The sequence below is a fragment of the Coccinella septempunctata genome, chromosome 7, assembly GCF_907165205.1.
Source record: "Coccinella septempunctata chromosome 7, icCocSept1.1, whole genome shotgun sequence".
NCBI classification, from domain to species: Eukaryota; Metazoa; Arthropoda; class Insecta; order Coleoptera; family Coccinellidae; genus Coccinella; species Coccinella septempunctata.
In genome coordinates, this window is record NC_058195.1 from 5,846,916 (window position 1) to 5,861,182 (window position 14,267).

The 14,267-nt window shown below is 35.2% G+C and overlaps 6 protein-coding genes across 6 annotated transcripts; 4 read left to right on the forward strand and 2 right to left on the reverse strand.

The window, feature by feature from the left end:
- The first annotated feature begins 79 nt into the window (after positions 1-79).
- Positions 80-1,656, forward strand: LOC123317364 (eukaryotic translation initiation factor 4E-binding protein). The gene is made up of 2 exons (XM_044903852.1): positions 80-374; positions 1,160-1,656. The coding sequence occupies exons 1-2, from the start codon at positions 227-229 to the stop codon at positions 1,381-1,383; spliced, it is 372 nt and encodes a 123-aa protein (XP_044759787.1). The 5' UTR covers positions 80-226; the 3' UTR covers positions 1,384-1,656.
- A 270-nt stretch (positions 1,657-1,926) lies between these two features.
- LOC123317363 (ras-related protein Rab-6A-like) lies at positions 1,927-2,758 on the forward strand. Its single transcript, XM_044903851.1, has 2 exons — positions 1,927-2,217; positions 2,273-2,758. Exons 1-2 carry the CDS (start codon positions 1,949-1,951, stop codon positions 2,640-2,642), a joined length of 639 nt encoding a protein of 212 aa, XP_044759786.1. The 5' UTR covers positions 1,927-1,948; the 3' UTR covers positions 2,643-2,758.
- A 178-nt stretch (positions 2,759-2,936) lies between these two features.
- LOC123318052 (survival of motor neuron-related-splicing factor 30) lies at positions 2,937-4,104 on the forward strand. The gene has a single exon (XM_044904736.1). It carries the CDS (start codon positions 3,095-3,097, stop codon positions 3,836-3,838), a length of 744 nt encoding a protein of 247 aa, XP_044760671.1. The 5' UTR covers positions 2,937-3,094; the 3' UTR covers positions 3,839-4,104.
- Positions 4,105-4,397: 293 nt separating this feature from the next.
- LOC123318049 (probable aconitate hydratase, mitochondrial) lies at positions 4,398-8,459 on the reverse strand. Its single transcript, XM_044904733.1, has 10 exons — positions 8,244-8,459; positions 7,850-8,077; positions 7,187-7,457; positions 6,584-6,778; positions 6,197-6,462; positions 5,779-6,135; positions 5,507-5,726; positions 5,138-5,450; positions 4,779-5,081; positions 4,398-4,722 (listed from the first exon to the last, which is right to left on the reverse strand). The coding sequence occupies exons 1-10, from the start codon at positions 8,274-8,276 to the stop codon at positions 4,542-4,544; spliced, it is 2,367 nt and encodes a 788-aa protein (XP_044760668.1). The 5' UTR covers positions 8,277-8,459; the 3' UTR covers positions 4,398-4,541.
- Positions 8,460-10,135: 1,676 nt separating this feature from the next.
- On the forward strand, positions 10,136-12,516 carry LOC123318050 (lysosomal-associated transmembrane protein 4B). Its single transcript, XM_044904734.1, has 8 exons — positions 10,136-10,297; positions 10,466-10,576; positions 10,652-10,838; positions 10,954-11,092; positions 11,149-11,308; positions 11,367-11,612; positions 11,674-11,838; positions 11,896-12,516. Exons 2-8 carry the CDS (start codon positions 10,466-10,468, stop codon positions 11,926-11,928), a joined length of 1,041 nt encoding a protein of 346 aa, XP_044760669.1. The 5' UTR covers positions 10,136-10,297; the 3' UTR covers positions 11,929-12,516.
- On the reverse strand, positions 12,454-14,106 carry LOC123318051 (enoyl-CoA hydratase domain-containing protein 3, mitochondrial). Its single transcript, XM_044904735.1, has 6 exons — positions 13,793-14,106; positions 13,579-13,679; positions 13,382-13,517; positions 13,138-13,328; positions 12,835-13,081; positions 12,454-12,777 (listed from the first exon to the last, which is right to left on the reverse strand). Exons 1-6 carry the CDS (start codon positions 13,832-13,834, stop codon positions 12,631-12,633), a joined length of 864 nt encoding a protein of 287 aa, XP_044760670.1. The 5' UTR covers positions 13,835-14,106; the 3' UTR covers positions 12,454-12,630.
- Positions 14,107-14,267: the final 161 nt, after the last annotated feature.

Here is a 14,267-nt window from a genome sequence, read left to right on the forward strand (position 1 = left end):
CGTATGTCTGGGATAAAAATAAAATGATATCCAAAGAAATCTACTGAAATCTGGCAACCTCGCTCACGCTCACTTAGATTATGGGAAGAAAATTCAAACGCAGTTTCCGTCCGGTATAAAATTATCGTATATAAACGTGCGTTCAGAGCTGCTCGATCAGATCGAGACCCATTTCGATTTAAATAAAAACGCTGTTCGATACTTTGTGACAGAATTTCCCGATAATATGTCTGCTTCACCAATGGCTAGAAAAGCCACCGCTAGTCAAGCACAGGCCATACCCACGAGGAAGGTATTCATCAACGATCCATCGGAGTTACCCTCTCAATATTCATCTACCCCAGGAGGTACCATATATTCCACAACCCCAGGAGGTAAGTACAGAAAACTTATGAAAAATAACGCCTTACTTCATCGTCTCCATCCAAATATAAAAACTGTATGTTATCAGTCCGTTTATATAAAATATTATTAAGTTACCGTCTCATTCAATATATAATAGAGTCAAGTACTAAGATGCTATAGTCTTATATATTAATAATTAATAATCTCGTCATGTTTGTGTGGGGTAAAATCATAGATATGAATATATCTAAGCATGCATGCTTCATAATCTTTGCTATATATTCCTACGGTTGATGGAAAAAAAGACGATTAATACTATAATATTTCTCTTTCGTCGCCTAAGAAGTACCTATTTGCGAAATTTTTACAGCAAAGCAAAATTTTATAGCAACACGTGTAGAATTTATTATTGTGCCCAGTTGACCTTCACGGCTGCAGACATAAAACATACAAATAATGACGAGCAACGCTGCCAGTTCTACTTCTGAATATTCTGAACCGCACCTGCCTTGCCTGTCGCGGAAGTATATTATTTATGCGAATTTTGGAAATTAGCACACCGGGTTTGTTTATTTTCCTGCTTTTCTCCATTTGCCAGGGCCGTTTACCCATACAAGTCTTATCGATATCGAGCGAAACGTGTATAAGCGATAAAAATGTTAATTTTGGTGGGTCGTATACCAGTAACTGCGTAGTTTTTTATCAATAAATATTACGTAATCGATATTTGGGTTCCAATTGACTTTATTCATCGTTTGCTTCATTGATTTCACTCTATACTGACATGAGCTTGATCATATTTCATTATCAACAGGAACCAGGATCGTTTATGAAAAGTCAGTCCTTATGAACCTTAGAAATTCACCGATCTCAAAAACTCCACCCAGTTACGATATTCCCAGTTCTTTGATAAGGGGAGCACCACCAGAGAAGAAAAACAATAGTCCAAATAAAAAGAATACTGTGAATAAAAGCAAGCAGCCTAAACAAAATGAAGTGAAGAATGAAGAAGGGGACCAGTTCCATATGGATTTGTAACAGAGGGATTGCTTTTTGTATAAATGACAATGTATAAAGCTGTATGTTCCAATTTTGTTGTAGATGTATTTATTTTATAAGTTGAATGATTATGTTTAAATAATCTTGATGAATTTGTTCTTTTTCGAACTTAATGACTTCTTTATATTATACTGCCATTGTATTAAAAATGTATACTTCGAATTCTTTTAATATTTGTATTTTTGGCAAGATGAAATTTTTAAGATTAGTTTAGTGAAGATTTCTTTTAATGAGTAAATTAGTTTAAACTATGGTCAGTGTATTATTGGTACTCACCCTCAAAGAAAATCATCTTACTGATGCGAATCAATCGTTTCAGTTTTTCAGCCTTCACGTTTAGTTTTCTTGTTTTTTACAGTTTCCCAAGCAACTTTTCCTAGTATTTCTATCCTAAGAACCTTCTAAAAAAGTAAGTGGAAGGTTTCAAAGCAGAAATTTAAAAAATAAGTTCATACGAAAATATAAGCTTGAGGACACATGTATATATCTATGTTCCAAGCATATTTTGAAAAAACTGAAACTTGTCATATTGACGTTTTGTAAAATGAATACATCTGCGTCATATCTTCTCCAAAACAAACATATGAAGAATATACACAAGTATAAATTGGTCTTGCTTGGAGAACAAAGCGTTGGAAAAACCTCTCTTATAACAAGATTCATGTACGACAGTTTTGATAATACGTATCAAGCTACAGTTGGAATAGATTTTCTGTCTAAAACAGTTTATATGCAAGATAAAACTGTTAGATTACAGCTTTGGGATACAGCGGGACAAGAGCGGTTTCGTTCTTTGATACCTTCCTACATTAGGTAATTTTTACATGTAACTGCTGCTGAAGCTTAATCTCTGTATGCACCATTTCAGAGACTCAAATGTAGCGGTGATAGTTTACGATGTTACCAATCAAACATCCTTCGAACAAACCACGAAATGGATAAAAGACGTCCAGATGGAGAGAGGAGAGAATGTAATAATTGTTCTTGTGGGTAACAAAGTTGATTTACACGATTCAAGACAAGTTACACATGATGACGGTAAACTGGAAGCTCACCGTCTCGGTGTACTCTTCATGGAAACAAGCGCAAAAAATGGCTACAATGTTCGGTACTTATTCAGACGAATAGCTGAAACATTACCAGACATTCCTAGCGAAAAAGATTTGCAGCATTTTCGAGACGTTATTCTAGAGAATAAACTTGAAAGTCCATCGCAGGATGAGCAATGTATATGCTGAAAGTTCATGGCACTGAGGCCAATAATGAAATAATCTGTTGAATATCGATATAGATGCTTACATCTTCTGTTGTAATCTGGAGAACTACTAGAATAAACAATAAATAGCTGTGCAAATTTCGGTTAACCAATATTATGATCCTTCGTTTATATATTCGTCTCTGATCTTTAGCTCTTATTTCAAATTTCAAAAACGAAATGAAAAATCATCACTAGAGGTGGCGCTGCGATCGGAGAACCCAAAGTTCATATCGACGATGGCCCCAGAAAAAAGAGGAAGAAAAAAAAAATTAGGTTAGACTCCTGTCACTTCAGTTTCTGTCATGGCGAGGCAATTGTCAATTGTTATTAATTAATTAGTATCGCCAGCAAGTGAATAATTCATCTCGTTTCATTATAAACAATTCGTGTTTTGCTTTGTAGTATAGTGTAGTTACCGATAATCCAATCATTATGGGCGACGAATTGCAAAATTATCGGTTGCAGTTGCAGCAAGTGGAAGCAGCCTTATTGACTGATCCAGATAACAAAGAATTACAAAAACTAAAAGTTGATCTTGAAGAAGTGATCGAACTGACCTTAGATCTAAAAAATAAAGCTGAAGAAGCTGCCAACCAACCAGAATATACACAGCCAGTCGGTGTTGCTGAAGACGATGAAATCACTAAATCCTTGATGGCTGTAGAAGAATTCGTTGCAAGAAACAAAACTAAGAAAATTTGGAGAATCGGTGATACTTGCATGGCTAAATGGAATGACAATGGACAGTATTATGAAGCTAGAATTGATGCTATCAATCCGGATGGCCAGGTAAATGTAACATTTGAAGCGTTTAAAAATCGTGGAGTTACCACCTTAGCTGAACTTAAAGAATTCACAGGGCAAAAACGCGTCTTAAGTGAGTCGGAAAAGTTGAAAAGGGCCAAAATGAACAACAAGGAGTATTTGAAGAAAAAGAAGATGAAGAAACAACAGAGATTCAAAGAATTAGAGGAAGAGCGGGAGAGTGAGAAACAAAAGTGGCTAGCCTTCACTTCCAAAGCTGGTAGAAATAAAAAAATTTCTGGACTTAAGGGCAAAAGTATTTTTGCTTCTCCGGACTCGGTTAACGGGAGGGTTGGTATCGGCACTTGTGGGATCAGTGGTAAACCTATGACGGAGTTTGTGACCGCCGAGAAATGGAGGAAAGGGGTGTAAGTGTTTTGAAATGGAGGACTTGATTTTTTTGTAAGTGAAATGTTGAACAATTGAAAACATCCTGTACAGTAATAATGATAAGTAATAAATACGATTTCGTAGATCTTTCGATGTTGAAAGGCAATAGTTAATTTATCTCGATAATGATGAATCTGTAGCGTTATAAAATTTTTGATTTGTATAGACTCGTGATGCTATTTTTGTTGACTGTAATAAAGAATTGTCATTAAATTTGTATATAAATATGAAATAAAATTTTACAAAAGTTTAATTTTTCATAGAAAAACCAAGATCCAGTAACACATGATATATACAACCAAATTATAAAGATGTGACAACTTACGTGTACCTCCAAACAAACAACACATTAACTATTGAATTCTGATATACCTATCAAATTGTATTCTGTAAGGTTAAATAAAATATTCGAATTTTCTTTAATAAATATCTATTTGGAAAAGAAAATATTTCTATGCACCATTTATGAATGATGAATAACACCATAGATTATTGTCAATCAATGATACACTAACAGCGAAAGAAGAAGAAACAGGTGATCTATACTGTCATAGATTAAATTTATTTTTACATTCTTATCATAAAATGATACATATAAATGTTAAAAATTGATTTGTAAATAGAAAACCCTCTATTTAAAAGGTATCCATTAAAAGAATTACAATTTAAAAACCTAAATGAAACTTTAAGCTGCAAGTTCCTTCATCCTATTAAGAGCACTTCCCGCCTTGAACCACCCAATTTGGAGTTCGTTCAAACTGTGATTCAGCATAATTTTATCCACCGATCCATCCTTGTGTTTAACCTCGCATTCCACTGGTTTTCCCGGAGCCAAATTGGCCAGGCCTTTCAAGCTGATTTTATCCCTGAAAAAGGAAAATTTCTCAAGAAAAGTTCATCAGGTCTTTATAAACTGACTCACGTTGGTTGAATCTTGTCGTAGTCACTGGGATTACTGAAAGTCAAAGGTAAGAGACCTTGTTTTTTCAGGTTGGTTTCATGGATACGAGCGAAGGATTTTGTGATGATTGCTCGGCCACCCAAATGTCTAGGTTCCAAAGCCGCGTGCTCCCTGGAACTTCCCTCACCGTAATTTTCATCTCCAACGGCTACCCATTTTACACCTTTCGATTTGTAGTGGCGGGCCACGTCTGGTACTGCACCCCATTCACCGGACAACTGGTTCTTGATCTTATTCATCTCACCGTTTTCTGCGTTTGTTGCTCTGGAAAATCAGGTAATTCAATATTTGTTTCGATGGATAAAAAGTTGATCGTTTACCCAATGAACATGTTGTTAGAGATGTTGTCCAAATGCCCCCTGTATTTCAACCAAGGTCCAGCAGCTGAGATATGATCTGTCGTACATTTTCCCTTAACCTTGATTAGAACGACCATATCTTCCAAATCTTTACCATCCCATTTATCGAAAGGTTCTAAAAGTTGCAGACGCTGTGACTTAGGATCTACATTAACCTTAACTTTGCTTCCGTCAGCCTGAGGTGCTTCGTAAGTATCTTGACCTGGGTCGAATCCTTTTGTTGGAAGTTCATCGGCGAATGGATCGCTCAATTTGAAGGATTTGCCATCTTTCCCTGCAAAAAAGTTTTCTTCAGATAATGCTGTAACTAGAGAAACCGAAATTCCGTACCTTTCAGTTCGTCCTTCAACGGATTGAAGTCCAACCTTCCAACAATGCTAAGAGCGGTTACCATTTCTGGGGAAGTAACGAAGCAATGAGTTGCAGGGTTAGCATCGTTTCTACCGGTGAAATTTCTGTTGTAGGATGTCACAATGGTATTCTTTTCGCCCTTCTTCACATCTGTCCTGTCCCATTGACCAATGCATGGTCCGCAGGCGTTAGCAAGAACCTGTACATACATAAAACAATAAACCAAATTAAAACTTTTTTTATCCACTTACAGTTCCTCCAAACTCCCTAAGAGTCTGAGCTATACCGTCCCTTTCAATCGTTGCCCTGATCTGTTCGGATCCGGGGGTAACGTAAAAGGGAATCTTGGATTTGACTCCGTGCTTCATGGCTTCTCTGACGATAGAAGCGCACCTGCCCATGTCTTCGTAAGAGCTGTTCGTGCAGGAACCAATCAAACCGTCTTTGATTTCGATTGGCCATCCGTTCTTCTTGGCGTTTTCTCCCAGTTTACTGATTGGACTTGCCAGATCTGGGGTGAACGGTCCATTGACGTGGGGCTCTAGGGTGTCCAAATTGATCTCGATAACGTGGTCATATTTGCAACCTTCATCTGGATTTAGAAGAACCTACGAAATTATACGTTCGTTCGATTAAAGTTCAAGAATAAAGATGAGTAATTTTTGTTACTTTTTCGAACTTGTCCGCTTCGGAAGCAATTCCTTCTCTCTTTGTGGCCTTCAGGTAGTCCCTCATTCTCTTGTTGTATGGGAAAATTGAAGTGGTAGCCCCAATTTCGGCGCCCATATTGCAGATAGTAGCCATTCCAGTACAAGAAATTGACTCGCAACCAGGTCCTGTATATTCGACAATAGCACCAGTACCTCCTTTAACCGTCAAAATATCGGCAACTTTGAGGATTATATCTTTGGGTGAAGTCCAACCAGATAACTTTCCTAAAAAACATGAGGTTTATACATTTTGAAGCAATAATAGGGCACTGTAACAAATTGTCAAAATTAACCAGTAATGAACAATTTTGACAATTTGTTACAGTGCCCTATTATGACAACTAACCTGTCAATTTCACACCAATAACCTTAGGGCACTTCAATTCCCAGGGTATACTAGCCATTACATCTACAGCGTCTGCTCCACCTACACCGATGCAAAGGCCCCCAAGACCTCCTCCATTAGGGGTGTGGGAGTCGGTACCGATCATGAGAAGACCAGGAAAAGCGTAATTTTCCAGAATAATTTGATGGATAATACCTGAAATTCGAATTCAAGATATCATGGTAATTCCTTACATTCTACTCGAATTATTGTACAACTTAACGAATATTTTTTACTCTATGACTCTAGACCAGACAATTTGGGAATTGAAGGTTATGTTTGAAACTTTTGTATATAGTAAATATTTGAAACAGATTTTGGTGGAAAATCAAGGGACTGAATTCATTCATGTATGAAAATAAGAATCACATTCAGATAAATATATACACCACAAAGAAATTTCACAGATATGATATCAACTCACTGACAAAATTCCTCAAGCTTGAACTGAAAATTCCAAATATGAAAATTAGAGGAAAAAATTTTTTGCACAAAAAATTCACATGTAAAAATCAATGTTGTTCGAAGTGATGAGAAGCTTCGAGAAAATTTGAGAAAGCCTACCAGATCCCGGTTTCCAGAAGCCAACGCCATATTTATTTCCTGCTGAACTCAAGAAGGTATAGACTTCGTGGTTTAAGTCTTTAGCCCTTTTAAGATCTTTCTCCCCTCCTATTTGTGCTTCAATCAAATGATCACAATGTATCGTACTAGGTACTGCCACTTTGGGAAGGCCACTCGAAATGAATTGCAGCATAGCCATTTGAGCGGTGGCATCTTGCATAGCAACCCTATCGGGTCTGAGACGTAGGTATGATACCCCCCTTTCAATTTCCTACAAATAAATTTTTCACAATAAATAAATTGAATATTCACAAGAAATATTTATTTACATAACTGGAGATAAGATACTTCCTAGCAACACATTTTTAATAATGTTCAGACATGAACTGATAAGTTACGAATGTCAATTTTTTTCAAGGATATTTTTCGAAATAGCTTTAGCATGACAGCTGAAAGTGTGTTCTTCAAGAGTACCAGTACGATAGAAATATAGTTTCTTCTAATTCAGAAAATAGAACGAAAGAAAATTCAAGGTTAATTCAATGTCCTTTGCATAACCTTATTTTGAACATTGATTATGTAATCAAATTAAAATAAAAAAAATTCAAATTGAAAGAGTAGTAAGAAGCATTCTGAAATTTTACAAATATTACTGCGGCTTACCTGGCTCTTGGGGTCATCTATGTGGGAATATAAAACTTTTTCAGACAAAGTTAATGGTCTATTCAGCCTCTTTTTGACTGTTTCTAAATTATTTGTAAGTTTCTCATAGGGTAAAGGATCTTTATCAAATTTGCTCATAGCTGTTTTCACAGCAGCAGAGGATAGAGGCGACACATTGAAGCATCGTATCTGTATTTCTTGCAAAAAAGATGCAGCAGCTCTGCTCCCCTGGAAGAAAAATTGGTCAATATTACCAATATATCCTCATTTCATTCAAATGGATCATTTTATTTGAAATTTTCCTTATAAATTTCATTCAGTCATGTTAAAAATAGAAAGAACGGCTTCCTGACGCGGTTATATTCAAATTTCAAGAACACAAAGTTTTCCTTACTTGGCGATGCAAAACTCCCCTACAGTACGCCATGGTTGCAGAAAGAATCAGTAGAAAAAATCAAGTATATTAATATATTATTATCCTTGCAATATACTTTTCCATAAAACCACCCACCACAAGAAAACTGAACCTTACGAATGCAATGGTTTAATTTTCGATACTACTCGTATTCCGTCGACGTCAACCACCTGTATCCAGATCGACGATAACGTAATAGTGATGGGCAATAACGTTATTTCTCACTAACGGTTATCAACCGTTATGGTTTTTTTTTAATAACGGTTGTTGATAACAGGTTAATACGTTATTTGCTCTGAAAACCGATAACATCTTCAAGGTTTGTCGATTAAGGGGTTTTCTCTACAAATTTAGGATGTAAACGAGTCACGACTGAGTTGGAAATTTTTGATGATAATTTTTGTGGATGTTTACTACTTCTTTCATTCAACTTAATGTTACATTAATGTGAAAAAAGTTTACTTTTTTCTAAACCAGTGAAATACTTCGCAACTGATGAAAAATATTAGAGTATTCAATATGTTCCCCAATATTTAAATAACCATTTTTCATTTGTTTTTTTCATCTGGATACTCTTATTATCCATTCGTCCTATTCCAAGTTCGATTTATTAATTCTATATAGACAATAAAATAGTACGCTTATATCGGCTAATATCTGCGGTGAGTGCTCCTCCCGATATTTTATCCAATCTCATCACTTCGATGTGAACAACATAATGTACCAATAACAGCCTCCCATCCGCCCGCTAACGTAATAGAACCATCAACCGAGATCGAGAGTCGAGAATATGGCCAACGCTATCAGTTTGAAAAGTGTAAACTGTTAATAAACGCCAACAAACGATCTAACTAACCGCCAACAAGTCCAATATCGCCGACTGTTATATGAGAAACGGTTTAACTAAACAATAACCGCCAGAAACAACCTCTCTGCTAAACTCTATCAACGGCATCAACGCCAACGTCGTCGAGAGTTATATCAGAAACGGTCTAAATAAGCGGCTTTTTCAACGCCAACGTCGCCGACTGTTATATCAGAAACGGTCTGAATAAACGGCTTTTTCAACGCCAACGTCGCCGACTGTTATATCAGAAACGGTCTGAATAAACGGCTTTTTCAACGCCAACGTCGCCGACTGTTATATCAGAAACGGTCTGAATAAACGGCTTTTTCAACGCCAACGTCGACGACTGTTATATCAGAAACGGTCTGAATAAACGGCTTTTTCAACGATTTGAGACTACATATTTCGCGCACACGTTACTGCGCAACCTGTTATTGTTCAGGACATATAACGGTTAGTTATTGCTTTTTTTGAATAACCGTTGTTAAATAACAGGTTAGAGAATAACGCCCCATCCCTATAACGTAACTACTACGATATGGCGAAGAGGATTAAAAACAGTTTATTAATCTAATTAATAAAGTAAATTCGGATTCTTTCTTAAGTCGTAACTAAATAACATATTATAACAAGCGCAATGTAAAATACAAAGTCACTAATGAAAATATATTAGACTTCAGATGAGCACCATTGGAATTTAAACTTTGTACTCAGATAAATCGCTCCTGATTTTTATTTTATTTTAGGATTTGATTTATAAATATCGACCAATAAGTTGCTGATGAAATTGCTAAAAATTTCGCCAAAGTTTCTTCAACAGCTTTTTCTTTTGTTTTGAATTTTCCAAATTGTTGGAAACTTCTGTTTCAATTTTAATCCCTTTTGGGTTTGTGTTTTTGCTATGAGAAACGGATATTTGGGGTAAAAGCAGAGAGTAACAACTTTTTCTAGTTACTTTTTGATAGAAAATTTTAGGAAAAAAGGGCATCAAACGAGAATTTTTGATCGCACCTCTACCTACGTTTGACAAAAATGTCAATTGTCAACAGAATTGATATTTTGACACTTGTGGTTGTGGGACGTTTTTAATTGGGAGTTTTGTTTTGAGAAATCATTTAATAAGATCATTGAAAACTGCACGTAAATTCTAGATATTTGCGTTTTGAACAATAACATAGTAATCTAGGTAAGCTTTGTTCTCTATTGATTCCAATTCCAATATGTATATTCAGTTTGAACTCGTTTAAATTCTGGACAAATCATCTAAAGTAGTCTACAATATGTTTGTGAATAATCGACCCTGAAATTGAACGTTCTTATCGTTATTCCTTTAAATTCCCTCAAAACATTTCAGATGTTAGCCATGAGATTAGGAAAGTTAGGTTCTCGTAGAAATAGTGAGTGGAGTTGTTTTGGTTGTATTCATGTACGCACAGCTACAATCATATTAGGAATATGGCATTTGGTGAGTAAACGTTTATTGTGTGCAATTAATTCTTATGTTTCCTAACATAATATAAACAACTTGCTTTTTTTTAAGTCGCTCCACTTGCTGGCTCTAGTTGTTTTGGCTCTATTGATGAGAAATCATAACTTGATGGAACAAAGAGATCATCATGAAGATTTCCAACAGAATGATTTTTTGCCAACTCCTTTGAGCAAAGTTAAAGCTGATGAGTACCCTTATTATTTGCCGACAACCCAGGATGGAAGAACAATTTATTCATGTAAGAGATTAATCTTCATTTCCTTTGTAATCTTTTAATTTCTTGTGCTTTTGTTAATGGTTTTTGTAATTTGTGCAAAAGTATAAAGGCTCAATTGGTTTTTTTATGTCATTAGCGGATATGGATTCGGGTGCTCTTGTTACAATTTGTACCCTGGCTATCACATTATGCATGCTTTATGGAACCATAAAGGGGAAAGCACACCATTTGCTACCATTCTTCTGCTTACAAGTCTTCGATTTTGCTGTCACTGCGTAAGTTGACTCATTTATGTTTTAAGTGAAATTTTGTGAGGTTTTGGTTCTTCCAGTTTAACAGCAACAGGGTATTTTTGTTACCTGAGATCAATCCATCATATGGTTGAAGAACATTGGCATAATTTACCGTCCAAGAAGCTACTGCTGTCTTTGAGTCCCCAAATGTTATCCATCGTTGTTTTATCTACATTTCTGATTGCGATGGCATGGAAGGTGATTTTATTATGAGCCGTTCAAGTTTACAATGTTGAAAATCTGTTTTGTATTTCAGGCGTGTTGTATCTCAATTGTTTGGCGTTGTTATAAATTCCTATCTTTAAAACAACAAAATATAAGGAGTACCATCCACTTTATAGCTTTTGATGCTACAGATGGTCAAATGTCTGATCCTGATTACAGTAGCATTTTGTGCGGTCAAGAGGCAGCAATGTGTGGAAGACTAGCCAAACAGACACCACCACCATCATACCAGGACGTTATGGGGGATCAACCACCACCGTACCCTGCTACAGTAGAGGTTAAATTAAAAAATGAATTTTTCATTAGACAGTCAATTTTCATGGACAATTTCTTTTCAGATTTTGCAGGAAAACATGAATAATCAATACCATCTTGCAGTAGCAATGGAAGGTTTGACCGAGGAAAGAGAGGGGGCTATTGGAGTAAATGAAAATAATTCAGTTCCACCACCAGCAACGGAGACTAATATCCATGTTGATGAAATTGCTCAAGAAGTTGACAAGGTAATTAGATGATAACATTTCGATGAATCGATTAGTAATTCTATTAAATTTTTTTAGGTTGGAACATCCAAAGTGAATCAGTCGGAATAGGGAGGTATGAAATTTGTTATTGCATAGATAGCAAGTCGAAAACATTTCCATTTCACTATATGATTATAAGTAGATCAGTATTTCACAATGATTAAAATAATGGCCATCATTTTATTGTTATCGTATTGAGTACATTCAATGTCATTATATATTTGAAGAAGAAGCAGGATTTGAGAATTTGTGTTTGTATTGGGCAAGTTCCCTCTATTCGCTCCGAAACTATTTATCTACAGTGTTAATATTATCAGGTGTCTAAGTGTTCGAGCATCGTATATTTATATATGTAAAGTTCCTTATAAATACTTAAGGAAGGTGTATAATCTTAGTTATATCTGGTATCGTGTTGAAAATTTAACAAAGCGTAAGTTCTAAAGGAAAGAACTTGAACATGTAGGAAATTGCAGGTAAAGAAATTTGTGTGTGAAATTGACGATTATGATCGTTGGATTATTGAATAATCCGGTATTCTTAATAGACTGTTGGTTCTCTAATATCTAACTTATGAGTATTCAAAGAATAGAGCAATTATGATTTAATTTCTTTTTGTATATTTCAATCTTATTTCAATAAAATTGTTTGAAAACCCAATTTTTGATTCATTACATTGGCTTTGCCCGAAATTGTTCCCCGCCTTATTCTGAAAGTTTATTTTCCTTACTGAAAATTAAAATTCGAAAAACTTATATTTGATGTTTAATATTTTCAGATACTTTCAGTGATGCCATGTTTCCAAATTGCTTTCCTTTTCTGTATAAAACTATCGACCCCTTCTCTACCATCCCTCAACTGTAGGTTTTCCACCATTACATCCCTCCCTGTCCTATAAGCCTCCTTAATCCCCAAGTTGAGCTAAAAAAAAAGCAAGTCCTACTAAAAGAAGAATAGTTGAGCAAAGAATCATCAAACCTGTTCGTAATAAAATCTTTTTCCCAGTGATAAAACTTCCCTACTTTTTTTTTTAATATCGTCACAATAAGAAGTAACTATTTGATCAAGTTCATTTTCATCGCAAACTTCTGTTATTAGTCCTGCGGTTTTAGCTTCATCTGCTGATATTGATCTTCCGGTTAGAAGCATTTTCAATGTTGTACTCTGGTGCAGCTTTCTGGATAATGCTACGCCTGGTGTTGAACAAAAAATACCAAAATTTACTCTGAAACGAGAAATAAGATAATACATGAATCAGCATTCTGTTCCTTATTGAATTACCCAGGCGTTAAGAATGAACTTTGTCTTGAACAGATCGATAGATCACATTGGGCAACTAGCTGACAACCAGCAGCGGCTGCTACTCCATTGACCTTAGCTATCACCGGTACTGGGGAATCTATAATAGCATTCATGAGTTGAAAGGCTAAACTGAAAACTTCTTTGTGTGTCTCAATATCTTTTTCACTAGACTGCAAATTAAACTGTTAGTGCGAGTCTTTTAAGATGTTAAGAAAAAATTCACCAACTCTTTGAGATTGTGACCTGCTGAGAATACTTTTCCATTAGCTCCTATCACAATACATCTCAATTCTGGATTATGTTCTTCCTTTCTTATGTTATCTATAAGACTTTTCATCATAACTATTGAAAGAGCATTACTACAAACATAGTGATAATGAATCAATGTCTCGGGCGAGAGGTAAGACATTATTTTCTCACCGAGTTTTTTCATCAGATAAAATAATATTTTTCACACCATCCTCAAATTCCACCAAAACAGGATTACCTGTTTGAGTGGAATAATAAGAATTGCGGCATGCCTATAAAAAAAATAGTTGAATCACTAGTTTTCGAAATTGGACATTTTTGAAAGGGGCAGCAATTGTATCAATTATTTATAGTACATCAGTTATATCTAGTTAGTTTCCGTTACCTGTTTCATTAAATTTTTAATAAAAAGATTCACACGATTCATTTTCGCTCAAAATTATAACAATTTACTCGAATTATTATCTGGTTGAGGTTATCTTTTATAGAGATTTTGATAATCAACAAATAAATAAATTGCTCATTAGGTTATTTAATAAAATTAAAGGCAAAAGATCTGTATATCCAATTTTTATCATAATAATGAAGTTTCCACGGGAGAAAAACGATAATTTGTCAGTGTCTGAATTCTTGTGAAAAAATAATCCTGTCCGTTAAATGCAGACCTGCCATTTTCAATAATTTTTTTATTTTATCCTCGCACGTGAGGATCATTTCAAATCTTGTGGTAAGTACTCTTGTTTTAAATCTGTTTTAAATTGAGGAGATTAAACAATCTTGGATAAGAATGTGAAAATCTTCCCATTTTATTCCGAGTTTGTCTCTGATAGAGATCATAATCGTTAATTTAAATATTTCAG